Raw genomic sequence first — 27500 nt, 5'->3', positions numbered from 1 at the left:
GAGATGTACAGAGGAGGGATAGTGAGATGGTTTGGTTTGGAGATGTACAGAGGAGGGATAGTGAGATGGTTTGGAGATGTACAGAGGAGGGATAGTGAGATGGTATGGAGATGTACAGAGGAGGGATAGTGAGATGGTTTGGAGATGTACAGAGGAGGGATAGTGAGATGGTTTGGAGATGTACAGAGGAGGGATAGTGAGATGGTTTGGAGATGTACAGAGGAGGGATAGTGAGATGGTTTGGAGATGTACAGAGGAGGGATAGTGAGATGGTATGGAGATGTACAGAGGAGGGATAGTGAGATGGTTTGGAGATGTACAGAGGAGGGATAGTGAGATGGTTTGGAGATGTACAGAGGAGGGATAGTGAGATGGTTTGGAGATGTACAGAGGAGGGATAGTGAGTAAATCGGTAGAAGGATGTTGAGGTCGGAACTGCCAGGCAGGAGACCTAGAGGAAGACCAAAGAGAAGATGTATGGATGTATACAGTGAAAGCGGACATGAAGTTAGTTGGTGTGAGAGAAGAGGAGACAGACAGAGGACAGGGTGAGAAGAGGAGACAGACAGAGGACAGGGTGAGAGGACAGGGTGAGAGGACAGGGTGAGAGAAGAGGAGACAGACAGAGGACAGGGTGAGAGAAGAGGAGACAGACAGAGGACAGGGTGAGAAGAGGAGACAGACAGAGGACAGGGTGAGAAGAGGAGACAGACAGAGGACAGGGTGAGAAGAGGAGACAGACAGAGGACAGGGTGAGAGAAGAGGAGACAGACAGAGGACAGGGTGAGAGAAGAGGAGACAGACAGAGGACAGGGTGAGAAGAGGAGACAGACAGAGGACAGGGTGAGAAGAGGAGACAGACAGAGGACAGGGTGAGAGAAGAGGAGACAGACAGAGGACAGGGTGAGAGAAGAGGAGACAGACAGAGGACAGGGTGAGAAGACAGGGTGAGAAGAGGAGACAGACAGAGGACAGGGTGAGAGAAGAGGAGACAGACAGAGGACAGGGTGAGAGGACAGGGTGAGAGAAGAGGAGACAGACAGAGGACAGGGTGAGAAGAGGAGACAGACAGAGGACAGGGTGAGAAGAGGAGACAGACAGAGGACAGGGTGAGAGAAGAGGAGACAGACAGAGGACAGGGTGAGAAGAGGAGACAGACAGAGGACAGGGTGAGAAGAGGAGACAGACAGAGGACAGGGTGAGAGAAGAGGAGACAGACAGAGGACAGGGTGAGAAGAGGAGACAGACAGAGGACAGGGTGAGAAGAGGAGACAGACAGAGGACAGGGTGAGAAGAGGAGACAGACAGAGGACAGGGTGAGAGAAGAGGAGACAGACAGAGGACAGGGTGAGAGAAGAGGAGACAGACAGAGGACAGGGTGGGAGAAGAGGAGACAGACAGAGGACAGGGTGAGAGAAGAGGAGACAGACAGAGGACAGGGTGAGAGAAGAGGAGACAGACAGAGGACAGGGTGAGAAGAGGAGACAGACAGAGGACAGGGTGAGAGAAGAGGAGACAGACAGAGGACAGGGTGGGAGAAGAGGAGACAGACAGAGGACAGGGTGAGAGAAGAGGAGACAGACAGAGGACAGGGTGAGAGAAGAGGAGACAGACAGAGGACAGGGTGAGAAGAGGAGACAGACAGAGGACAGGGTGAGAAGAGGAGACAGACAGAGGACAGGGTGAGAGGACAGGGTGAGAGAAGAGGAGACAGACAGAGGACAGGGTGAGAGAAGAGGAGACAGACAGAGGACAGGGTGAGAGAAGAGGAGACAGACAGAGGACAGGGTGAGAGAAGAGGAGACAGACAGAGGACAGGGTGAGAAGAGGAGACAGACAGAGGACAGGGTGAGAAGAGGAGACAGACAGAGGACAGGGTGAGAGAAGAGGAGACAGACAGAGGACAGGGTGAGATGGAGGCAGATGATTCAAAAGGAAAAGAAGATTTCATTTTACATTTTGGACAGAATAGTACATTTTTCATCAAGTTTCCCAGATGTCTCTAGTGCAGGGGTGTCAAACTCATTTTGGGGCGAGGGCCACATTGCGCGCAAGGTGACTTGATGAGGGCCGCGACCAGTTGCAGCTCACGTGCGTTGACTTACACAGTTGTCACTCGGCTTTGTTTTCTAGACTGTTTATTGACATGAATTGACTTTATTTGTATTACAGTTGTAGGCTAGAAGACCTTTAGACCTTTAGACCATTAGATAATAGACTAGTTCAAAATGCAATTATTATTTTATCATCGTGTGTAAGTAGACTATATTCCTCACTACACTTGGTAACTGAAATGAAACTCTACTGAGCTGTAACAACTATGATTAGCCTCTCCATGTCCTGCTGCATCAGAGTGTGAGGAGAGTATCCACCACAACTCAACTAGTAGTTGAATAGACTGTTAACGAGCCCATCGGTGACAACATTCCACACCTGGGCAGAGACAAAGCCGTCTACAGCAGGGCCATTGTGGGGCAGGTGGGGGAGGGGGAGCAGCGTCGTTTCCTTTTTGAAAATCATCTCGAGGGCCGCATTGGACCTCTACCTGGGCCGCATGCGGCCCACGGATCACCAGTTTGACACCCCTGCTCTAGTGTCTATATATCTATCCTGTATCTGTATCAATCAACGTATCGCCTATTAATAAGCCATCGTTCTCTGTGCTAACCCCTATATGTGCCGATGTCCTCTGTTTTCCGGTCACCGTGCCTGGCCGCCTGCCATGAAACGTGCTGTCTCATGTAAGTCCTCAGCTCTGTCTGTTCATTCTTATCCGTCCATAATAATACGGGTGGAAACCTCATATGTCCAGAAAAGCGGTAACTTTAAGGATTCCAAGCTCGAAAGCTTTAGAATTTGTGGATCTGCTACGTCTTTGTGTGACTCTGTAGTACAGCGGCGCCCAATAGGTAGATGCTTTGTGATCAACAGGTTGCTGTTCAGGTAGACCACATGACATGCTGATCAAGTAGGGCGTTGATTCACAGAGAGAGAGAAAAAAAAACTAACAAAAAAAGTTCAAATATACCTTACTTTGCTTCTTTATTTAGACGGGACATCGCATATAAATACATATCAATGTAATGTGAACACACTGGATTTAGCAATTAATTATGCTAATTGTCATGCACAATCTTCCCTCCTCCCCGATGAAAATATAGTACATTACAACATTAGGCCTACACAAAAAGGAACATAGACATGGTACCAGAGGTAGAAGTATATCTATAAGGCACATGTTTTTCTCAGCGTTTTTAACAATCCGTCAAAAAGCAGGGGGGGTTTCCCCGTGGGAGGAGTTAGCAGAGTGGCTCATAGCCTCAGTCTGATGGGGTTTCCCCGTGGGAGGAGTTAGCAGAGTGGCTCATAGCCATGGGGTTTCCCTGTGGGAGGAGTTAGCAGAGTGGCTCATAGGGGTTTCCCCATGGGAGGAGTTAGCAGAGTGGCTCATAGCCATGGGGTTTCCCTGTGGGAGGAGTTAGCAGAGTGGCTCATAGGGGTTTCCCCGTGGGAGGAGTTAGCAGAGTGGCTCATAGCCATGGGGTTTCCCTGTGGGAGGAGTTAGCAGAGTGGCTCATAGGGGTTTCCCCGTGGGAGGAGTTAGCAGAGTGGCTCATAGGGGTTTCCCCGTGGGAGGAGTTAGCAGAGTGGCTCATAGCCATGGGGTTTCCCTGTGGGAGGAGTTAGCAGAGTGGCTCATAGGGGTTTCCCCGTGGGAGGAGTTAGCAGAGTGGCTGGTTTCCCCGTGGGAGGAGTTAGCAGAGTGGTGGGAGGAGTTAGCAGAGTGGCTCATAGGGGTTTCCCCGTGGGAGGAGTTAGAGAGTGGCTCATAGGGGTTTCCCCGTGGGAGGAGTTAGCAGAGTGGCTGGTTTCCCTGTGGGAGGAGTTAGCAGAGTGGCTCATAGCCATGGGGTTTCCCTGTGGGAGGAGTTAGCAGAGTGGCTCATAGGGGTTTCCCCGTGGGAGGAGTTAGCAGAGTGGCTGGTTTCCCCGTGGGAGGAGTTAGCAGAGTGGTGGGAGGAGTTAGCAGAGTGGCTCATAGGGGTTTCCCCGTGGGAGGAGTTAGCAGAGTGGCTCATAGGGGTTTCCCCGTGGGAGGAGTTAGCAGAGTGGCTCATAGCCATGGGGTTTCCCTGTGGGAGGAGTTAGCAGAGTGGCTCATAGGGGTTTCCCCGTGGGAGGAGTTAGCAGAGTGGCTCATAGGGGTTTCCATGTGGGAGGAGTTAGCAGAGTGGCTCATAGGGGTTTTCCCGTGGGAGGAGTTAGCAGAGTGGCTCATAGGGGTTTCCCCGTGGGAGGAGTTAGCAGAGTGGCTCATAGGGGTTTCCCCGTGGGAGGAGTTAGCAGAGTGGCTCATAGGGGTTTCCCCGTGGGAGGAGTTAGCAGAGTGGCTCATAGGGGTTTCCCCGTGGGAGGAGTTAGCAGAGTGGGAGGAGTTAGCAGAGTGGCTCATAGGGGTTTCCCCGTGGGAGGAGTTAGCAGAGTGGCTCATAGGGGTTTCCCCGTGGGAGGAGTTAGCAGAGTGGGAGGAGTTAGCAGAGTGGCTCATAGGGGTTTCCCTGTGGGAGGAGTTAGCAGAGTGGGAGGAGTTAGCAGAGTGGCTCATAGCCTCAGTCTGAAGGCCTAAAACGTCTAATATCTCCCCCATAGGGATATCCCAGGAGCCGTGGGTTCGATTCCCGGGTGTTACAATAAACTGATAAGAATGTGGAGATAAGAGGTTTCTGCCCGACAGCAATGACGTGTCTTATTCCAGTGCTTAGGGTTAGGGTTAGTCTTAGGGTTAGCCTCTAGGGTTAGGGTGTGTCTTATTCCAGTGCTTACAGAAAGCATGACATTGTTGCACGAAACGATGTTTTGATCGTATTTCAACGGGGGTTTTGCTTGTGCTACGCGCGCGCGCGTGTGTGTGTGTGTGTGTGTGTGTGTCTGTGTGTGTGTGCGTGTGCGTGTCCAGGTGTGTGGGGTGTGTGAGCAGGAATACTCGTCGTCGCTGCGCGGCAGCGTGGGTCACATGATCGGCGGGGGCGGTGACCTGGAGGCGGAGTCTGACCTGGAGGACGACGTTAGCTCCACCCTCCTGTCGCCCAGCGGCCAATCGGACGCTCAGACTCTGGCGCTCATGCTGCAGGAGCAGCTCGACGCCATCAACGAGGAGATCAGGTGATTTGACACGCACGCACACAAACACACACGTGCACGCACGCACGCACGCACGCACGCACACACAGACACATGCACACACACAGACACACACGCACGCACAAACACACACACAGTTGGTGGTCCCCAGACAAATGATAGAGAGTTGAAAACCTTATTGGACTCTTATAGATCTTTAACTCTTAAAAAAATTAAACCGGTTCAATATTACGCTCTCAAGAGTGAAACATTTACATTACTTCATTTACAAGAAGTCTGCACAATTAGAGAATGCAGTAACAATTGTTATTTTGCCTGTTATCTCTCCTAATGGTACCACATCAATACAACATGGAATTGTAGGACAAAATCGTATCCAACGATAACAAAATATTTCATTACCTTAAAATGAGCGCGCACGTTGTCTTGGATGTTAAAATAAAATGAGCGTGCACGTTAAAATGAGCGTGCACGTTGTCCAGGATGTTAAAATAAAATGAGTGTGCACGTTGTCTAATCCTGACAGTTTTCTGAAATACCTATGATTCTATATCAGTGGTGCTCAATATTTCATGTTAAGAACCCCAAAAATTTGCAAATATGTTGTTCCAGGGACCCCCCAGAGCAAGGATTTGAGTTGAAAACGTTCGCTCTGAAAGAATATATATTCAAAGATTTGCGCCACATGTTCACGATTTTTCTGAAATAGCAGACTTACAAGCTCATATTGCGGCACTCGGTGCCGCACTATGAGCTTGTAGATCTGCTATTTTGCTGAAACACAAAAAGGGGTTACCACCCAAAATAGTGCACGTTGTCCAGGATGTTAAAATGAGCGTGCCTGTTTCCCCAGGATGATCCAGGTGGAGAGGGAGTCGGCCGACCTCCGCGCCGACGAGATCGAGTGTCGCGTGAACAGCGGCAGCATGGACGGCCTGAACGTGACGCTCCGCCCCCGCGGGGCCCTGCCCACCTCGGCCACCGCCCAATCGCTGGCCTCCTCCTGCTCCCCGCCTACCAGCGGCCGCTCCACGCCCAAACATGGGCACGGGCGCAGCGCCAGCCACCAGCTGGGAATCATGACCCTGGTCAGAGAAACAACACACACACACACACGCACACACACACCTTGGTTTCCCACATTTAAAAAAATAAAATAGCGGACACTATAGTGTTTTTAATGGCAGCTGTCTTTTTAAACATCTGATCATGCTGAAAGCTGAATAAACATAAACATACTGTATATTCATGAATATAACTCATGTTCAATCACTGAATATAATAATAACATATTGTGTGCATTTTGTGTGGTTTCTTGTGTTGTCGTTGCATCGCTAACAGCCAAGTGACTTGAGGAAACACCGCAGGAAAGTAGCGGTAAGTTTCTGTCTTTGGAAAACACTAAAGCCTCATTCATTCTTCATCGCTCTGACGGTCGGGTAAAAAACAATAAAATTGTTTATAAAGTATATAAGTATATAAAAAAATCGTATTTCTACTTTCAATTACAAAATGGTGTTGTTTTCAAATGTCCCCTGGTGTGTTTATTATGCTCTGTGTGTCTTGACGGGTTGTGCAAGGACGCGCTGTTATTGGCCAGTATAGTCGGGGAAAACGCTCTCGCCAGAACATGATTTACTATTCTCGGCCCTGAGTCGGCTCAATCGAACTTCGCAACGTTTGCAATGCTACTTTTATGTAAAGCACTTTGGATTGCTTTGTTGTTGAACTGCACTATACAAATATATTAGGTCTTGCCTTGACTTTGCCTTACTGAGTTGAGGTGTTTGTGTCCCCTGTCTGTCTGTCTCTGTCCCCCCCTCTATGTCCTTGTCTGTCCCTCCCTGTCCCCTGTGTGTCTCAGTCCCCAGTGGAGGTGCGTGAGGACAAGGCCACCATCAAGTGTGAGATCTCTCCTCCGTCGTCTCCACGCAGCCTGCGGCTCGAGACCAACTTCGCCCAGCTTACCGGAAGCCTGGAGGATGGACGAGGGTACGTGCGCACGCATGCACACACGCCTGCACGCATGCACGCATGCATGCATGTACACAGATTTCAAATAATAACAAACTAAACTCACTCATTCCTGTACTGTGTGTGCGTGCGTGCGTGCGTGTGTGCGTGCTTGCGTGCGTGCGTGCGTGCGTGCGTGCTTGCGTGCGTGCGTGCTTGCGTGCGTGCGTGCGTGCATGCGTGGGTGTGTGCGTGCGTGCGTGCTGACATGTTGGCGTGGCCAGCAGCAAGCAGAAGAAAGGCATCAAGTCGTCCATCGGCCGTCTGTTTGGCAAGAAGGAGAAGGGTGGTCGCCTGGAGCAGCCGGTGGGCAGAGAGGGACAGCCTCCACCCGCCGCGCCAGGTACGCTGATACCCGCATTACCATAGAATGATACCCTCCTTACCGGGTATAATGATACCCACCTTACCAGGTACAATGATACCATGCACCTTACCAGGTATAATGATACCATGCACCTTACCAGGTATAATGATACCCACCTTACCATAATGATACCCACCTTACCAGGTACAATGATACCCACCTTACCAGGTATAATGATACCCGCCTTACCACAATGATACCCACCTTCCCAGGTATAATGATACCCACCTTACCATAATGATACCCACCTTACCATAATGATACCCACCTTACCGGGTACAATGATACCCACCTTACCGGGTACAATGATACCCACCTTACCAGGTACAATGATACCCACCTTACCAGGTATAATGATACCCACCTTACCATAATGATACCCACCTTACCGGGTACAATGATACCCACCTTACCGGGTACAATGATACCCACCTTACCAGGTACAATGATACCCACCTTACCAGGTATAATGATACCCACCTTACCAGGTATAATGATACCCACCTTACCGGGTATAATGATACCCACCTTACCGGGTATAATGATACCCACCTTACCAGGTACAATGATACCCACCTTACCGGGTACAATGATACCCACCTTACCAGGTACAATGATACCCACCTTACCGGGTATAATGATACCCACCTTACCAGGTACAATGATACCCACCTTACCAGGTATAATGATACCCACCTTACCGGGTATAATGATACCCACCTTACCAGGTACAATGATACCCACCTTACCAGGTACAATGATACCCACCTTACCAGGTATAATGATACCCACCTTACCAGGTACAATGATACCCACCTTACCAGGTATAATGATACCCACCTTACCAGGTATAATGATACCCACCTTACCAGGTACAATGATACCCACCTTACCAGGTACAATGATACCCACCTTACCAGGTATAATGATACCCACCTTACCAGGTATAATGATACCCACCTTACCAGGTACAATGATACCCACCTTACCAGGTATAATGATACCCACCTTACCGGGTATAATGATACCCTGCACCTTACCAGGTACAATGATACCCACCTTACCAGGTACAATGATACCCACCTTACCAGGTATAATGATACCCACCTTACCGGGTATAATGATACCCACCTTACCGGGTACAATGATACCCACCTTACCAGGTACAATGATACCCACCTTACCAGGTATAATGATACCCACCTTACCGGGTATAATGATACCCACCTTACCAGGTACAATGATACCCACCTTACCAGGTACAATGATACCCACCTTACCGGGTATAATGATACCCACCTTACCATACATTGATACCCGCCTTACCAGGTACAATGATACCCACCTTACCGGGTATAATGATACCCACCTTACCAGGTACAATGATACCCACCTTACCAGGTATAATGATACCCACCTTACCGGGTATAATGATACCCACCTTACCAGGTACAATGATACCCACCTTACCAGGTACAATGATACCCACCTTACCAGGTATAATGATACCCACCTTACCAGGTATAATGATACCCACCTTACCGGGTATAATGATACCCACCTTACCAGGTACAATGATACCCACCTTACCAGGTACAATGATACCCACCTTACCAGGTATAATGATACCCACCTTACCGGGTATAATGATACCCTGCACCTTACCAGGTACAATGATACCCACCTTACCGGGTATAATGATACCCACCTTACCGGGTATAATGATACCCACCTTACCGGGTACAATGATACCCACCTTACCAGGTACAATGATACCCACCTTACCAGGTACAATGATACCCACCTTACCAGGTATAATGATACCCTGCACCTTACCAGGTACAATGATACCCACCTTACCATAATGATACCCACCTTACCGGGTATAATGATACCCACCTTACCATAATGATACCCACCTTACCGGGTATAATGATACCCACCTTACCGGGTATAATGATACCCACCTTACCGGGTATAATGATACCCTGCACCTTACCAGGTACAATGATACCCACCTTACCAGGTATAATGATACCCACCTTACCAGGTACAATGATACCCACCTTACCAGGTACAATGATACCCACCTTACCGGGTATAATGATACCCACCTTACCAGGTACAATGATACCCACCTTACCAGGTACAATGATACCCACCTTACCAGGTACAATGATACCCACCTTACCAGGTACAATGATACCCACCTTACCAGGTACAATGATACCCACCTTACCAGGTATAATGATACCCACCTTACCGGGTATAATGATACCCACCTTACCAGGTACAATGATACCCACCTTACCGGGTATAATGATACCCACCTTACCGGGTATAATGATACCCACCTTACCGGGTATAATGATACCCACCTTACCAGGTATAATGATACCCACCTTACCGGGTATAATGATACCCACCTTACCAGGTATAATGATACCCACCTTACCGGGTACAATGATACCCACCTTACCAGGTACAATGATACCCACCTTACCGGGTATAATGATACCCTGCACCTTACCAGGTACAATGATACCCACCTTACCATAATGATACCCACCTTACCGGGTATAATGATACCCACCTTACCAGGTACAATGATACCCACCTTACCGGGTATAATGATACCCACCTTACCGGGTATAATGATACCCACCTTACCAGGTACAATGATACCTACCTTACCAGGTACAATGATACCCACCTTACCAGGTATAATGATACCCACCTTACCGGGTATAATGATACCCACCTTACCAGGTACAATGATACCCACCTTACCGGGTATAATGATACCCACCTTACCGGGTATAATGATACCCACCTTACCGGGTATAATGATACCCACCTTACCAGGTATAATGATACCCACCTTACCGGGTATAATGATACCCACCTTACCAGGTACAATGATACCCACCTTACCATAATGATACCCACCTTACCGGGTATAATGATACCCACCTTACCAGGTACAATGATACCCACCTTACCAGGTACAATGATACCCACCTTACCGGGTATAATGATACCCACCTTACCAGGTACAATGATACCCACCTTACCAGGTACAATGATACCCACCTTACCAGGTACAATGATACCCACCTTACCAGGTACAATGATACCCACCTTACCAGGTATAATGATACCCACCTTACCAGGTACAATGATACCCACCTTACCAGGTACAATGATACCCACCTTACCAGGTATAATGATACCCACCTTACCGGGTATAATGATACCCACCTTACCAGGTACAATGATACCCACCTTACCAGGTATAATGATACCCACCTTACCGGGTATAATGATACCCACCTTACCAGGTACAATGATACCCACCTTACCGGGTATAATGATACCCACCTTACCGGGTATAATGATACCCACCTTACCAGGTACAATGATACCCACCTTACCATAATGATACCCACCTTACCGGGTATAATGATACCCACCTTACCAGGTATAATGATACCCACCTTACCAGGTATAATGATACCCACCTTACCGGGTATAATGATACCCACCTTACCAGGTACAATGATACCCACCTTACCATAATGATACCCACCTTACCGGGTATAATGATACCCACCTTACCAGGTATAATGATACCCACCTTACCGGGTATAATGATACCCACCTTACCAGGTATAATGATACCCACCTTACCAGGTATAATGATACCCACCTTACCAGGTACAATGATACCCACCTTACCGGGTATAATGATACCCACCTTACCAGGTATAATGATACCCACCTTACCAGGTATAATGATACCCACCTTACCGGGTATAATGATACCCACCTTACCAGGTATAATGATACCCACCTTACCAGGTATAATGATACCCACCTTACCAGGTATAATGATACCCACCTTACCAGGTATAATGATACCCTGCACCTTACCAGGTACAATGATACCCACCTTACCAGGTACAATGATACCCACCTTACCGGGTATAATGATACCCACCTTACCGGGTATAATGATACCCACCTTACCAGGTATAATGATACCCTGCACCTTACCAGGTATAATGATACCCACCTTACCAGGTATAATGATACCCACCTTACCAGGTATAATGATACCCACCTTACCAGGTACAATGATACCCACCTTACCAGGTATAATGATACCCACCTTACCAGGTACAATGATACCCACCTTACCAGGTACAATGATACCCACCTTACCAGGTACAATGATACCCACCTTACCAGGTACAATGATACCCACCTTACCAGGTACAATGATACCCACCTTACCAGGTATAATGATACCCTGCACCTTACCAGGTACAATGATACCCACCTTACCGGGTATAATGATACCCACCTTACCAGGTACAATGATACCCACCTTACCAGGTACAATGATACCCACCTTACCAGGTACAATGATACCCACCTTACCGGGTATAATGATACCCACCTTACCAGGTACAATGATACCCACCTTACCGGGTATAATGATACCCACCTTACCAGGTATAATGATACCCTGCACCTTACCAGGTATAATGATACCCACCTTACCAGGTACAATGATACCCACCTTACCAGGTATAATGATACCCACCTTACCAGGTACAATGATACCCACCTTACCAGGTATAATGATACCCTGCACCTTACCAGGTATAATGATACCCACCTTACCAGGTACAATGATACCCTGCACCTTACCAGGTATAATGATACCCACCTTACCAGGTATAATGATACCCACCTTACCAGGTATAATGATACCCACCTTACCGGGTATAATGATACCCACCTTACCAGGTATAATGATACCCACCTTACCAGGTATAATGATACCCACCTTACCAGGTATAATGATACCCACCTTACCGGGTATAATGATACCCACCTTACCAGGTACAATGATACCCTGCACCTTACCAGGTATAATGATACCCACCTTACCAGGTATAATGATACCCACCTTACCAGGTATAATGATACCCTGCACCTTACCAGGTATAATGATACCCACCTTACCAGGTACAATGATACCCACCTTACCAGGTATAATGATACCCACCTTACCAGGTATAATGATACCCACCTTACCAGGTATAATGATACCCACCTTACCATAATGATACCCACCTTACCAGGTATAATGATACCCACCTTACCAGGTACAATGATACCCACCTTACCAGGTATAATGATACCCTGCACCTTACCAGGTATAATGATACCCACCTTACCAGGTACAATGATACCCTGCACCTTACCAGGTATAATGATACCCACCTTACCAGGTATAATGATACCCACCTTACCAGGTATAATGATACCCACCTTACCGGGTATAATGATACCCACCTTACCAGGTATAATGATACCCACCTTACCAGGTATAATGATACCCACCTTACCAGGTATAATGATACCCACCTTACCGGGTATAATGATACCCACCTTACCAGGTACAATGATACCCTGCACCTTACCAGGTATAATGATACCCACCTTACCAGGTATAATGATACCCTGCACCTTACCAGGTATAATGATACCCACCTTACCAGGTACAATGATACCCACCTTACCAGGTATAATGATACCCACCTTACCAGGTATAATGATACCCACCTTACCAGGTATAATGATACCCACCTTACCATAATGATACCCACCTTACCAGGTATAATGATACCCACCTTACCAGGTATAATGATACCCACCTTACCAGGTATAATGATACCCACCTTACCATAATGATACCCACCTTACCAGGTATAATGATACCCACCTTACCAGGTACAATGATACCCACCTTACCGGGTATAATGATACCCACCTTACCAGGTATAATGATACCCACCTTACCAGGTATAATGATACCCACCTTACCGGGTACAATGATACCCACCTTACCAGGTATAATGATACCCACCTTACCAGGTATAATGATACCCTGCACCTTACCAGGTATAATGATACCCACCTTACCAGGTACAATGATACCCACCTTACCAGGTACAATGATACCCACCTTACCAGGTACAATGATACCCACCTTACCAGGTACAATGATACCCACCTTACCAGGTACAATGATACCCACCTTACCAGGTACAATGATACCCACCTTACCAGGTACAATGATACCCACCTTACCGGGTATAATGATACCCACCTTACCAGGTATAATGATACCCACCTTACCAGGTATAATGATACCCACCTTACCGGGTATAATGATACCCACCTTACCAGGTACAATGATACCCACCTTACCGGGTATAATGATACCTACCTTACCAGGTACAATGATACCCACCTTACCAGGTACAATGATACCTACCTTACCAGGTACAATGATACCTACCTTACCAGGTACAATGATACCCACCTTACCAGGTACAATGATACCCACCTTACCAGGTACAATGATACCTACCTTACCAGGTACAATGATACCCACCTTACCAGGTACAATGATACCCACCTTACCAGGTACAATGATACCCACCTTACCGGGTATAATGATACCCACCTTACCATACATTGATACCCGCCTTACCAGGTACAATGACCACCAGTCTTAATACAGCATCACAGCCATTTTAACCACTTTATCTGTATTTTATATGTATTTTTCAACAGGTGGTCCATGTAAGTATTGCATGTGGTCCCTGACCATCCATTTAGTAATGTAGGATTTGTTGATTCTTTTCACCTGGTAAGGTGGGTATACATTTTTACAACTTTCTTTCCACTAGTTGAGAAACTGAACTGAATGACCTGGTGACCTACAGTATGATGACCTTAGAGTTGGAGGTCAAGAAATTCAACAGAAAAAGGGAGTTAGAATCTCAAGAAGGGGAAGTGCACCGGATTGTCTGGTTGAGTCATTATTATTATGAAATGATTAGTAGTCATCTCATCAATGGACCATTGGTTGAGAAACAGTGAGATGTATACACATGCAGGGATGCATATAGCAGGTGTTACAAAAGCACTAATCTCAGCCCATATCCCCACCCAACACAACAGTGGTCCCCAGGTTGATTCTAAGTAAGTCAGGGTGGTGGTCCCTGGTTCACAATCAGTTGAAAACCCCTGTTTTATTTGAGCTCGTACATGTACTATTTTTGAAAAGATGTTGAAAATGTCTCGAAGAGAATTTTTTTGGGGGTCCCTGGCACAAAATCTTTTCAGAGGGGGTCCACGACCATATTAGTGTGTACTTCCGTAGGATTTCTTTGCTAAAGTTGATTTCTTTGCTGTTTTGGCTTTTATAGGGACCAAACTGTCAGAAAATGATGGGGTTCAAATTTTCCCGACCCCCATCCCTTTATAGTATGCCAGACAATTAATGTCCGATTTTCATAATATTAGTGTTGTTTTGTAGGTTTTAAAATATTCTAAGTTGATTTCTTACACTTTTAAAGTAGCCAGAATAATCTTTTCTGACTTTTAGCTGGGGTCTTTCTTCACCCGGGACCCCCGGACTCATCTCAGTACTCATTACATTCCTCGCTCTGCTCCTGTTAGTCTACTTGCCAGCCCATAGAACCCCATTATGAACCCAGACATTCTGAGTACCCTAAAGTTTTATGTTAGAAATGTTGAGTATGGGTCCCCAGCATTTAGAAACTGCCGGATGCTAACTTGCATATGTTGGGCAATTGTCATAATTAGCATAATAAGCATTAGTTTTGCACGAAAAACACTCATTCGGCTAAAAACTGGCTGTGGCCAGATTTAGCCCAAGGAGTGTTTTTTGTGCAAAACTTATGCTTGGAATGGATTCAGAATCATTGAAAACCCCTAGTTTGACCCGTCACATGCTATATGAAATTTTGAAAATGTTGCCTTATATTGGATGTTAACCGAGTGTACTGTACTTAAGTACAGTACTTGTGTACTATGTCCACCACTGCAAGCTTGAATAATTTGACCAGTCTGATAATTATCATCGGTCACTTGAAATACCTATTACAGTCACAGTGGGGTTCGGATAAATTGAGAATCTTATGAACACTCAGGTAGAACATAGGATCACACTTTTTGATTGCCTGCAAATGTAGTCTTTCTTCCTGCTCCTGCAGATGAAACATGGAGTCCACATCATCACAGTGTGATGCCCAATTTACTTTCATAAGTCATCTCCTCAACCCTGCTAGTTCCCTCTGTCTTAGTGAAGGTGTAAGAGCAGACATCTCAATTGGAAATTGTTCAAGCTAACCTGCCGAGAGCAGACGTCGACAGAAAGAAAGAAACGACATGCTTTCTCAAGAAGTGTGATCTCCTGAGGTGGGAATGTTCACAGGTTTCTCAATTAATTGGAACAATGTATTTGACTGACAGGCTCCTGAGGTGACTTTATCTTGGACACAATATAGTTTTCAATAGTGGTTTTCAACCCTTTTTATATCAAGGTCCATTATTTATTCGGCATTTGAGCCACGGACCACCATTTGATGAGAATTAGTTTAGCCCCTCAGACCCAAAACTAAGGAATGGATAAGATAAGATTTTGTCCAAAATGCCATGCTGTATTGATGTGGACATCAGATGTTGGCAAACTAATTGTGTTCTTGTAAATTATGTAATGTAGATGTTTAACAATAATTTAACTCTTGAGAGCGTAACATTAAACCAAATTTGGTTTCATTTTACACTCGAATTAAAGATCTTGTGCAGTGCCCGGTGTTGAGTTAGTCGGACCCACGGTTGTCCAGAACCGCCACAAAAGGCATCTGACTGGGCTCTGGACAATGCCCCTGCCCGGGCTCCATATATGGAGCTGGCCTGTTCTGACAACACAAACACTCCATATTTGGGCATGCCTGACACAGAACTCCATATAAGGGACACAGAGAGACAGATACAGATATCTCTATATATGGGCATAAAAGGGACACAGACAGATGGGTGGAACGGGTCTGACACGGGTACAACGGGTATTGCATAGCCGGGTGGGGCATGGATCTCCAACTTCCATCATCCATCAACTCGGTTCTCTACAGCCGGGCACCGGTGACACTAATGGCACAAAATATTTTTCAGATGGGGGTCCACAGTTAAATACATATTAATTTATGGGTCCTTGAGTGAGTTGAATAACTCACTCAAAATAATAATTTGGTCTGCCTTTCATTATTTTAAGGAAAAAAGCTAACTTTTGTCAACTCTCTGCCTTTCAATTGCCATACTTCAGGGCAAAAACAAATACACAAATACAAATACACATTGATTAGTGAAGTGGTTAACGCTAAACTCCAGTTTATTTATTTGGTTTTACTGGAACAGGAGCAGAGCGAGGAATGTAATGAGAACTTATAGTCAGGGTCAGTCCGGGAGGTCCCAGGTAAGGAAACACCCCTACCGGCTACCAAAAGTCAGTAAAGATTCTACTGGACACTTTAAAAGTTTAAGAAATCAACTCAGAATGTTTTAAAACATACAAAACAATTCTAATATTATGAAAATCGGATATTAACTGGCTGGCATACTGTTCTGGGAGGTCCCAAATAGATGACCCCCCAGAAACGGGGTGGGGGTCCGGAAAATGTGAACCCCATCATTTTCTCATAGTTTGGACTCTATAGAACCAAGATCTGTTCAATTTTAGCACAAAAATCCTACGGGAGCTGTTTCTTTGACACCTCGTACCACACTATATACAGTAGGCCTACATATCAATTTGGGGAGTCTCTTTATTGTATGTGTATGCATGTGTGTGCATATATCAAATGGAACACAACCACCCTAAAAACTAATCATTGTGTGTATAAATTGATTGATTCTATTGCTGTATTGTTGTATTGTGCCTTTTTCTTCGGTAATGTAAACATATGTTTTCTCATGCCAATAAAGCCCTTTGAATTGAATTGAATTGCATATGCACAAAAAAAGAAAAACCCCTGCAGTTCGATATCACAACTTTACATAATATTCTACAGCCGGTGATCCCAAAACCTTGTTGATATTAATGCAAAACTGTGTGTGTGTGTGTGTGTGTGTGTGTGTGTGTGTGTGCGTGCGTGCGTGCGTGCGTGCGTGCGTGCGTGCGTGCGTGCGTGCGTGCGTGCGTGCGTGCGTGCGTGCGTGTGCTTATGTTTCAGACTTTGAGATGGGCATCGGGGACACGATGACTCTGGGTAAACTCGGCACTCAGGCAGAGAGGGATCGAAGGATGAAGAAAAAGTAGGAAGTGTTTTCCAACGGATCCTAATTCTATTCCCTCCTCCTCTATTCTATCCTCTATTCTCCCCTCCTCCTCTATTCTATTCCCTCCTCCTCTATTCTATCCTCTATTCTCCCCTCCTCCTCTATTCTATTCCCTCCTCCTCTATTCTATCCTCTATTCTCCCCTCCTCCTCTATTCTATTCCCTCCTCCTCTATTCTATTCCCTCCACCTCTATTCTATCCTCTATTCTCCCCTCCTCCTCTATTCTATTCCCTCCTCCTCTATTCTATCCTCTATTCTCCCCTCCTCCTCTATTCTATTCCCTCCTCCTCTATTCTATTCCCTCCACCTCTATTCTATCCTCTATTCTCCCCTCCTCCTCTATTCTATTCCCTCCTCCTCTATTCTATTCCCTCCACCTCTATTCTATCCTCTATTCTCCCCTCCTCCTCTATTCTATTCCCTCCTCCTCTATTCTATCCTCTATTCTCCCCTCCTCCTCTATTCTATTCCCTCCTCCTCTATTCTATCCTCTATTCTATTCCCTCCTCCTCTATTCTATTCCCTCCTCCTCTATTCTATTCCCTCCACCTCTATTCTATCCTCTATTCTCCCCTCCTGCTCCTATTCTATTCCCTCCTCCTCTATTCTATCCTCTATTCTCCCCTCCTCCTCTATTCTATCCTCTATTCTCCCCTCATCCTCTATTCTATCCTTTATTCTCCCCTCCTGCTCCTGTTCTATTCCCTCCTCCTCTATTCTATTCCCTCCACCTCTATTCTATCCTCTATTCTCCCCTCCTCCTCTATTCTATTCCCTCCTCCTCTATTCTATCCTCTATTCTCCCCTCCTCCTCTATTCTATTCCCTCCTCCTCTATTCTATCCTCTATTCTCCCCTCCTCCTCTATTCTATTCCCTCCTCCTCTATTCTATTCCCTCCTCCTCCTCTATTCTATCCTCTATTCTCCCCTCCTGCTCCTATTCTATTCCCTCCTCCTCTATTCTATCCTCTATTCTCCCCTCCTCCTCTATTCTATTCCCTCCTCCTCTATTCTATTCCCTCCACCTCTATTCTATCCTCTATTCTCCCCTCCTGCTCCTATTCTATTCCCTCCTCCTCTATTCTATCCTCTATTCTCCCCTCATCCTCTATTCTATCCTTTATTCTCCCCTCCTGCTCCTGTTCTATTCCCTCCTCCTCTATTCTATCCTCTATTCTCCCCTCCTCCTCTATTCTATTCCCTCCACCTCTATTCTATCCTCTATTCTCCCCTCCTGCTCCTGTTCTATTCCCTCCTCCTCTATTCTATCCTCTATTCTCCCCTCCTCCTCTATTCTATTCCCTCCACCTCTATTCTATCCTCTATTCTCCCCTCCTGATCCTATTCTATTCCCTCCTCCTCTATTCTATCCTCTATTCTCCCCTCCTCCTCTATTCTATTCCCTCCTCCTCTATTCTATCCTCTATTCTCCCCTCCTCCTCTATTCTATTCCCTCCACCTCTATTCTATCCTCTATTCTCCCCTCCTGATCCTATTCTATTCCCTCCACCTCTATTCTATCCTCTATTCTCCCCTCCTGCTCCTGTTCTATTCCCTCCTCCTCTATTCTATCCTCTATTCTCCCCTCCTGCTCCTGTTCTATTCCCTCCTCCTCTATTCTATCCTCTATTCTCCCCTCCTGATCCTGTTCTATTCCCTCCTCCTCTATTCTATCCTCTATTCTATTCCCTCCTCCTCTATTCTATCCTCTATTCTCCCCTCCTCCTCTATTCTATTCTCTCCTCCTCTATTCTATCCTCTATTCTCCCCTCCTCCTCTATTCTATTCCCTCCTCCTCTATTCTATCCTCTATTCTCCCCTCCTGATCCTATTCTTTTTTTTTTATAATATTTATTTTATTTGGAAAAAGCAGTACAGTATAGACAGCATTTATATTTATACATAGGACACAAGTGCAAATCCCAAGATTTTTTTTTTTTCACCCCTCCTCCCTCCCTCCCCCCTCATGCCCCCTCCAAGTGACTCCATCTCCAATGTCTCTGTATAATCCTCACTTTCTTTAGATGGACTACATATGGCATCAAGTCAACACTTAACAGGGGCAACAGGGCAATATCACTTCAGAGTATGTACATTTCAGGAGAAAAGGAAGAAAGAGTGGGCAGAAAATACACACACAATAATAATACCGTAAATGGACAAAAAACATGTAAACCTGAGTTCCAGCAGTGGAAACCTTCCACTGCCCAACCTCCTAACTAAGGGATAACCTCTATTCCCTGCTGGTGCTAGAGGGCCCTCAACCCTAACCTGACTAGTCAGGTTACCTCAACCCTGATGACAGCTATGAAAGAAAGGTCTTGCATAGTAGTATATCTCGATCGTATCAAAACAAATGCAGCATTGTTGTATCTAGTAGAAAATAACCCCCCCACCCCACCCCTAGCTTATCAGTTAACTTTCCGTGGTATAACATTGCACATATTTAATCCCACATTATTTCAAGTCATACAGTGTGTTGAAACCCATTAATTCCCCCAGATTATCAATTCAATTTCAGTGATATATTAAGTGACACACACACACTTATCGTTTCAATTGCATCAATATACCCCCCCCCCCCCTTTTGTATCCCTTCGAAAGAAAAATAAAGGAGATTAGTCTGTATCTTCACGTCTGAAAACTTGCAGCCTCTCTATGTATCCTGGAGCCCCGCTGGCCCGCGGTGGGCGAGCTCCCCCCGCCGTCTGCCACGCACACCTCCTGATCCTCTCCCAGAGCGTCGTTGGTCTCTTGATCACTTCAACCGCCAGTCCACGCCTCGCCAGGTCTGCCGTCGCCTCTTCCACTGTAGCATATGTCTTCATCCCATCGGCATGGTGGACTCTTAGTCGCGCAGGAAACAGCGTCTGGAACCTTGTGTCGTTTGTTTTTAGGACCCTCCGTGCCTCAGCATATTCTTTTCTTTTGGCCAATATTTCTGGTGCATAATCATGATCGAGGCTGATTTTACAGTTTTGCCATGTAAAGCCCTTCTTCTCCCAGGTCTGCTTAAGCACTTCTTCTTTCATGGTGAAGCTCAGGAACTTTACCACGATTGATCTGGGTTGGGCTCCATTTGGGGGCAGCGGAGCCAGGGCGCGATGCGCTCTTTGTATCTGTAGTGGCGTCGCTGCGGGGATATTCAGATTTTCTCTTAGCATCTTTGCCACAAAGGGGATAAGGGACCTAGCTGTCCCCTCTGTCCCCTCAGCTATGCCGTATATTCTCACGTTGTCCCTCCTGGATCGCCCCTGTAAATCAGTTATCTTCGTTTGGAGAGCCTCCTGGATCGTTATCATCTCTGCTAGTATCTCTTCCACGTTCTGTAGCCTTTCCTCGCTCCCTACGATCCTAGCTTCGGCCTGGTCCACCCTCGCGTTTGTTTTAGCTATTTCTCCTGTCAGGTCTTGCATCTGTTTCTTGTTGTCTTGCCTGAAACCGCGCAGTTCCCTCAGGATTATAGCCAGGTTTACCTCCTCCTCTTGGTCGGTTATGTCCCCGCCGTCGGAGCTGGGCGAGGGGGGGGCTGCGCTGCTAGCCACCGCGGCCGGAGACCCCACGCTGGCATGCAGTTGCTGCGTCTCTGAAGTGCTAGCGTTAGCATCATTGTTAGCTTCAGGTTGTTGTGCATCGTTTTCACCGCCGGCAAGCTTGCTCTCCCTTACCTTCTTTCTTTTCCCGGTAGCCACCATCCTCGCCCCTTCTTAAGAGTAAATAAAACTTAACTTCTTGAACTTTTAATTGACTTTGGGGCCGATATTATATATTTTGACCGAGCGAGCTTTCCTCAAGCTGTCATCCCCTCAAACCGGAAACCGGAACCTCTCCTGATCCTATTCTATTCCCAAATTCAGACATTCAGACATTTTTTTGTTTGTTTGTTTTCAGACTCGGCATATTGTTACTTTCTCTCCTTGGACATGCATGTGCTGTTTGTCTTGGTAAATGGTGCATTTATATATAGCTTTTATCCAAGGCACTTTACAGCATTTATTGGGCATTACATTCACCCATTCACACACACATTCATACAGCTTTACATAGACTGTGCATTACATTCACTCATTCACACACACATTCATACACCGATGGCGGAGGAAACCATGCAAGGCACCAACCTGCACATCGGGATCAATTAGGGGTTCAGAGTCTTGCTCAAGGACACTTTGACACTGACTCTGGGGGAGCTCGGGATCGACTGTGAACCTCATGGTTCATCATCCGGCCGCTGAGCCACTGCCACGTTCACACTCTACATATTGTTTGTTGTTTTCAGACTCTTAATATTGTTAATTTCTCTCCTCAGACATGAGCTTCTAGAAGACGCGAGGCGGAGAGGTCTGCCCTTCGCCCAGTGGGACGGGCCTACTGTCGTCTCCTGGCTAGAGGTAAACCTTCAGGTTCTATCAAATATCTAAATCAAACCCTGGATAGCCATACATGGAGATTGGAGAAGACAGGATCATCACCTAGATCTGCATATATGGAGCCGGCCAGCAACTCTACATCTGACCTCAAACCCTTAGATCTGGAGATGACCTGTTCTGACATTCCATATGTTGATCCACCCGTCCTTCCTCTTCGATGTATTCCTTTTGTCTGATACCTGTTCATTCAAACTCTAGACGCATATTTAGACACATATTTCACTCCAACCCGGCCCGAATAGTCAATTAAAAAACAAACAAACAAAAAGGTCCATATATGGGCATTACCAGACCTGTTGTTTCAGGGAGACCTCACTTCTTGCTCTCGGGGCGTCTCACTGGTGATCCTAGATGAATATTTCTATGCATTTGATAGGCTATCACCTCGTGTTTACCTCGCTTACTGTAAATCGCTCTGGATTAAGAGTGTCTGCTAGTGCTAAATGGCCTACATTGTAAATTGCAACAATGTCAGTGAAGATATAAGATGATGCTGTTGCTCTGCTCTGCCCCCCCATATAGCTGTGGGTGGGCATGCCAGCATGGTACTCTGTTGCTCTGCTCTGCCCCCCTATATAGCTGTGGGTGGGCATGCCAGCGTGGTACTCTGTTGCTCTGCTCTGCCCCCCCATATAGCTGTGGGTGGGCATGCCAGCGTGGTACGTGGCAGCGTGCCGAGCCAACGTGAAGAGCGGCGCCATCATGTCGGCGCTGTCGGACACGGAGATCCAGAGAGAGATCGGCATCAGCAACCCTCTGCACCGCCTCAAGCTACGCCTCGCCATCCAGGAGATGGTGTCTCTGACCAGCCCCTCCGCACCGCTGACCTCCAGAACGGTACGCACTGTACGTACTGGACTCACACAGGCACGCACGCACGTAACAAAAGAAACAAAAAAACATGCATACGTACACCATAAACACCACCTTTTCCTGCATCCCCACACGCTTGGACTGTATGATGAAAAATCCTTAAAACATTCACAAAACACAAAACATCCAACACAAGACTGATATTGAAGGGTTTGTCTCTGCTGCTGCCCAGTGGCCCAGTGGGAGAACCTACACTTACAATTGTGCTAAATGTAGCTACTACTGTAGCTACCAGTGGTGGAAGCTAACTAAGTGCATTTACTTAAGTACAATGCTGAGGTAGGCCTATTTGTACTTGAGTACTTCCACGTTCCAGTACTTTTACTTCTACTCCACTACATCTCAGATTCAAATATAGTACTTTTATTTGAAAACATAGCCTACATTAACCACTTATTTTTGTCCATTTGAAAATTTGGGCTTGTAGATATGCTATTTTTATGCATTAGAGTACTTGAAATGGGTCATTCTGCACAACAAGTCAAACATAATGAGCAGGTTATGGACAACCGAGCAGGGGACAGTGGCGGCAGCAGGTCTGTCTCCTCTGGATGTCTCTTCATGAATCACCTGGCCACATTGGGCAGAGCCTATTTATAGGCTCCTGGAGGCACCGGGCCCAGGTGCTCTCCAATCAGCCATTAGGCTGGAAGGCCCCACCCATGCTCATTGCTCACCTATAGGCGACAATTAGTCAGGCACTTTTACTCCACTTCATTTATTTGAAATGTTTACTTACTAGTTGCTTTGTAGATAGCTCACTGTTTTCCCTTGGCATCACTCAACACACCCTGTGTGTCTGCAATGTGTGTGTGTGCATGCATGTTCACACTCATATTTGAGCATGTGCGCGTGTGTGTGTGTGTGTGTGTGTGTGTGTGTGTGTGTGTGTGTGTGTGTGTGTGTGTGTGTGTGTGTGTGTGTGTGTGTGTGTGTGTGTGTGCGTGCGTGCGTGCGTGCGTGCGTGCGTGCGTGCGTGCGTGCGTGCGTGTGTGTGTAATATGTGTAATATGTGTACAGTACACGTGTGTGAGTGTCTACGAAAGAGTGAGCATGTGCACTACGGCGGGTGATTAAGGAAAAGGATTCCCTGCCAAAGGCGATGTTGAAATACAGCTACAGCTAGCCAACCATGCTAGCTAGCTAATTACCGTTCCAGAAGGTCGAAAATGGCGTATTTACACCTCCAGGGGCACTGTAACCTTTAAAACACACAACGGACATTGTATTCCAGGTCTTGTTATTTACTTTGTGTACTCTGTAGAGTTATAGTGAAAAATTTATAATTTTAACTGCATGACCTCTAGACATCCCACAATTAGCTGGTAGTCGCTGTAGAGTTGCCATGCCGTTGCCATGCCGTTGCCATGCCGTTGCCATAGGGCGTTGCAGAGTCTGGGCATTTCAGGGCTTAGAAGGTGAGGCACTCCCATTGGCTTAGGCGACATTTCAGAGTATGGGTTCAGACTCGGGGCAGCCAATCATGACTACAGGTCCTCAAAGCCTCTCCCATGCCCAGAGTGGCCAGTAGAGTGGCCGGCGTGACGTTTCCAGTTCGAACCCAGGCTCCCCCAGAGTCAGTGTCGAAGTGTCCTTGTCCAAGACGCTGACCGCTTAATGGCTCCCGATGTGCAGGTTGGTGCCTTGCATGGTTTCCCTCCGCCACCGGTGTATGGATGTGTTCGTGAATGGGTGATGCACATCTATGTACTGTAAAGCGCTTTGGATACAAGCGCTATATACAGTAAATGCACCATTTACCACAGAAGTAGACTTTTGGAAGGGAATCCCCGCATCAGTATAATCACCCACCAGAATCACTCATGAATGCCTTCTCACAAGCACCTTCTTGCTTGCTTTCCCTCTCTCTGTGCAGTCCTCAGGAAATGTGTGGGTGACTCACGAAGAGATGGAGAACCTGGCCTCGTCCACTAAAGCGGTCAGTCACTGCCATCTGGGCAAATCCCTCCCCTCCCCCACCACTCACGCTCTCTCTCTCTCACACACACAGACAAACACACACGCGCACGCACGCATGTATGCACGTACACACACACGTGCACACAAACGCACGCACACGTGCGCACAAACACACCTGTACCGTATTAGCCATATTTTACTATAAAAAAACAAACCATTAAAATAGTTCAACTAGCCGATCTACATCGACACATTGTGAGCTTGTAGATCGGCTATTTGAACTATTTTAAAATGTATTTTTTGCTAAAAGGTTAAAAGAAATGGCAAAGGACATTTGAAGGGATATTTCAGCTGTGCCGCGGCGATAATCCATTCTATGGGCAGTTGAATGTGGCTTGTTTTCACCCCAAACCTACCAGAAAGTAGTGACAATCAGATTTGTTTGTTCTTCTATGGGGGAAATGATCCGTGTCCCAGGGGTATAGCGCCCTCTAGCGGCAGGGATGTCAGGACTTTGGTGCGTTTCGTCTCTCCAATGGCGTGTATTTTAGTCCTATTGTCTAATTACTCTCTCTTTAACACTGTGTATTGTCTCTAGGCATGTAACAGTATGATATTTTACAGTTGTACGGTACGGTGACGGTATCGAAACTGTATATAATATTTCACGGTATTAAAAAGAAAAAATATATAGGCCTATTTTTCATATATATTTTTTTATTTTAGCTGGCCCATAAAGAATTGTCACGTATATCATTCTTTGAAGAAATATGTTTTATTAGCCTATCAAATTAGTAAGTAAATAAGTAAAATGTAAAATTATGATTTTAAATGTATTATAACTTGTAGGCCATTGTAGGGAGTAGGGACCATACAGGTGCCTCTAGGGCGCTGTGGACTGCGCCAAGTGTGCATATAATAATAAATGAATAAATACCGTCAGCTCAGAAATCTCACGGTATCAATACTGTGGCTGTTTTTTGCCACAGTACGGCCTATTTGTCTCTAATGGAGCGTTCACACGGGCAGATACAAAGATACAGTCTACCATTCATTGTCGATGGAAGCCAGCGACGTGAAGCAAAGCGAATGCCACGGTTGTAGCTGCTGTAAAAGATGCAAAGATACAAAGCTACAAAGTGAAGCTGAGCTGGCTTCAACTTCCAGATGCAAAGCTACAAAGCTTTGCTGTTTCCCTCGCCGGCCCGCCGCCGCGCCTACGACACGCCACATCAATACAGACGCACGCTTGATGGGGTCGACGACAGATATACAAAGTGACAAATATGATGTGATCTTTGCATCTTTGCATATGCCTCGTGTGAACGCAAAACAATTCTTGTCTCTGTATTGTATCTAAGGCTTGTCTCTTGTATTGTATTGTGTCTAATGCCTATTGTATTGTGTCTAATCAATGCTTGTCTCTCGTATTGTATTGTTTCTACTGCTGGTCTCTACTAACACTGTGTGTTGTCTCTAATTCTGGCTGGACATTCAGGAGAATGAGGAAGGCAGCTGGGCGCAGGTGAGAATGCTGCTCAGCTAACATCGACCGATCGCACGCCGGCCATTTTGCTCTTACATCATCACACATGGCGTAAAAGAGCAAAACGTCCGCTGTGGGGATGCGTTCAACTGGCCACACGCACGCCTGCACCCGCACGCATGCGCACGCACGCACACACACACACACGCATGCACGCACACGCACGCACGCACACACACACACACACACACACACACACACACACACACACACACACACACACACACACACACACACACACACACACACACACACACACACACACACACACGCGCGCGTGCGCGTGCATGGACCTACCAAACCATAAACGTACAACAACAAAAAAAGCATCTTTCCTAACCATGAGAAAAAGTCCCCATAAGGTCAAGGTTGACTGGTTTTACTATGCTTCCCACGTGGGTACTTAAACGAGGAACACACACACTCACTGAAAATGTGCTCACACACTCTTTATAAAAACATACACACACAGGGCCACACACAGGCACCGTCATCATGAAAGACATTATCATGAAAGAAAGGCATTATCATCAGACAGATCATTAACTTCGTTCAAATAGCCAATCTACAAGCTGACAACATGTCGATAATTGCCGTATTCGACGACACGTTGTGAACTTGTAGATCGGGGCTAGTTGAACTATTGTAATAATGGATTGCATTTTTATAGAGCTTTTCCAAGTGTTCAAAGCGCTTTACAATATGGTTCATTCATTCATACATACATTGGGACCGATGTCGTAGCGGTACAATGTAGCGGCAGCCTGACAGCTGGTTCGAGTCCCGATCACCATAGACATATAACGGTAGACGCCTCTTCCGGGCGTCCTCTGGGGCCTCTGGGGCGTCCGTACCTCGAGGGAAGACAACATGGAGGCAAGCTTGCGAAGCATAACGGAAGCAAAGCCTCTTTCCCCGAGTCACTCCCCACCTCTTTCTGCCCGTTTCCTGTCAAACTACATCATTACAGGCATAACAGC

General features: G+C 46.4%; 1 protein-coding gene across 1 annotated transcript in view; it reads left to right on the top strand.

Moving 5' to 3' along the window:
* Positions 1-26499, top strand: part of ppfia4 (PTPRF interacting protein alpha 4) — a gene marked incomplete at its 3' end in the record, with an annotated part of 50958 nt that extends 24459 nt beyond the window's left edge. Inside the window, exons 12-21 of the mRNA XM_079531626.1 lie at positions 4958-5163; positions 5996-6230; positions 6484-6519; positions 7007-7134; positions 7380-7498; positions 17644-17725; positions 22061-22142; positions 22818-23018; positions 24931-24993; positions 26473-26499. Coding sequence (XP_079387752.1) covers positions 4958-5163; positions 5996-6230; positions 6484-6519; positions 7007-7134; positions 7380-7498; positions 17644-17725; positions 22061-22142; positions 22818-23018; positions 24931-24993; positions 26473-26499 — 1179 coding nt within the window. The remainder of the gene's footprint in view (positions 1-4957; positions 5164-5995; positions 6231-6483; positions 6520-7006; positions 7135-7379; positions 7499-17643; positions 17726-22060; positions 22143-22817; positions 23019-24930; positions 24994-26472) is intronic.
* Positions 26500-27500: the final 1001 nt, after the last annotated feature.

Source organism: Electrona antarctica (assembly GCF_951216825.1).
Source record: "Electrona antarctica genome assembly, contig: scaffold_402, whole genome shotgun sequence".
In the NCBI taxonomy this organism is placed as follows: Eukaryota; Metazoa; Chordata; class Actinopteri; order Myctophiformes; family Myctophidae; genus Electrona; species Electrona antarctica.
The sequence above is the reverse complement of the archived record's forward strand: the minus strand, read 5'-3'. Positions and strand labels throughout refer to the sequence as shown.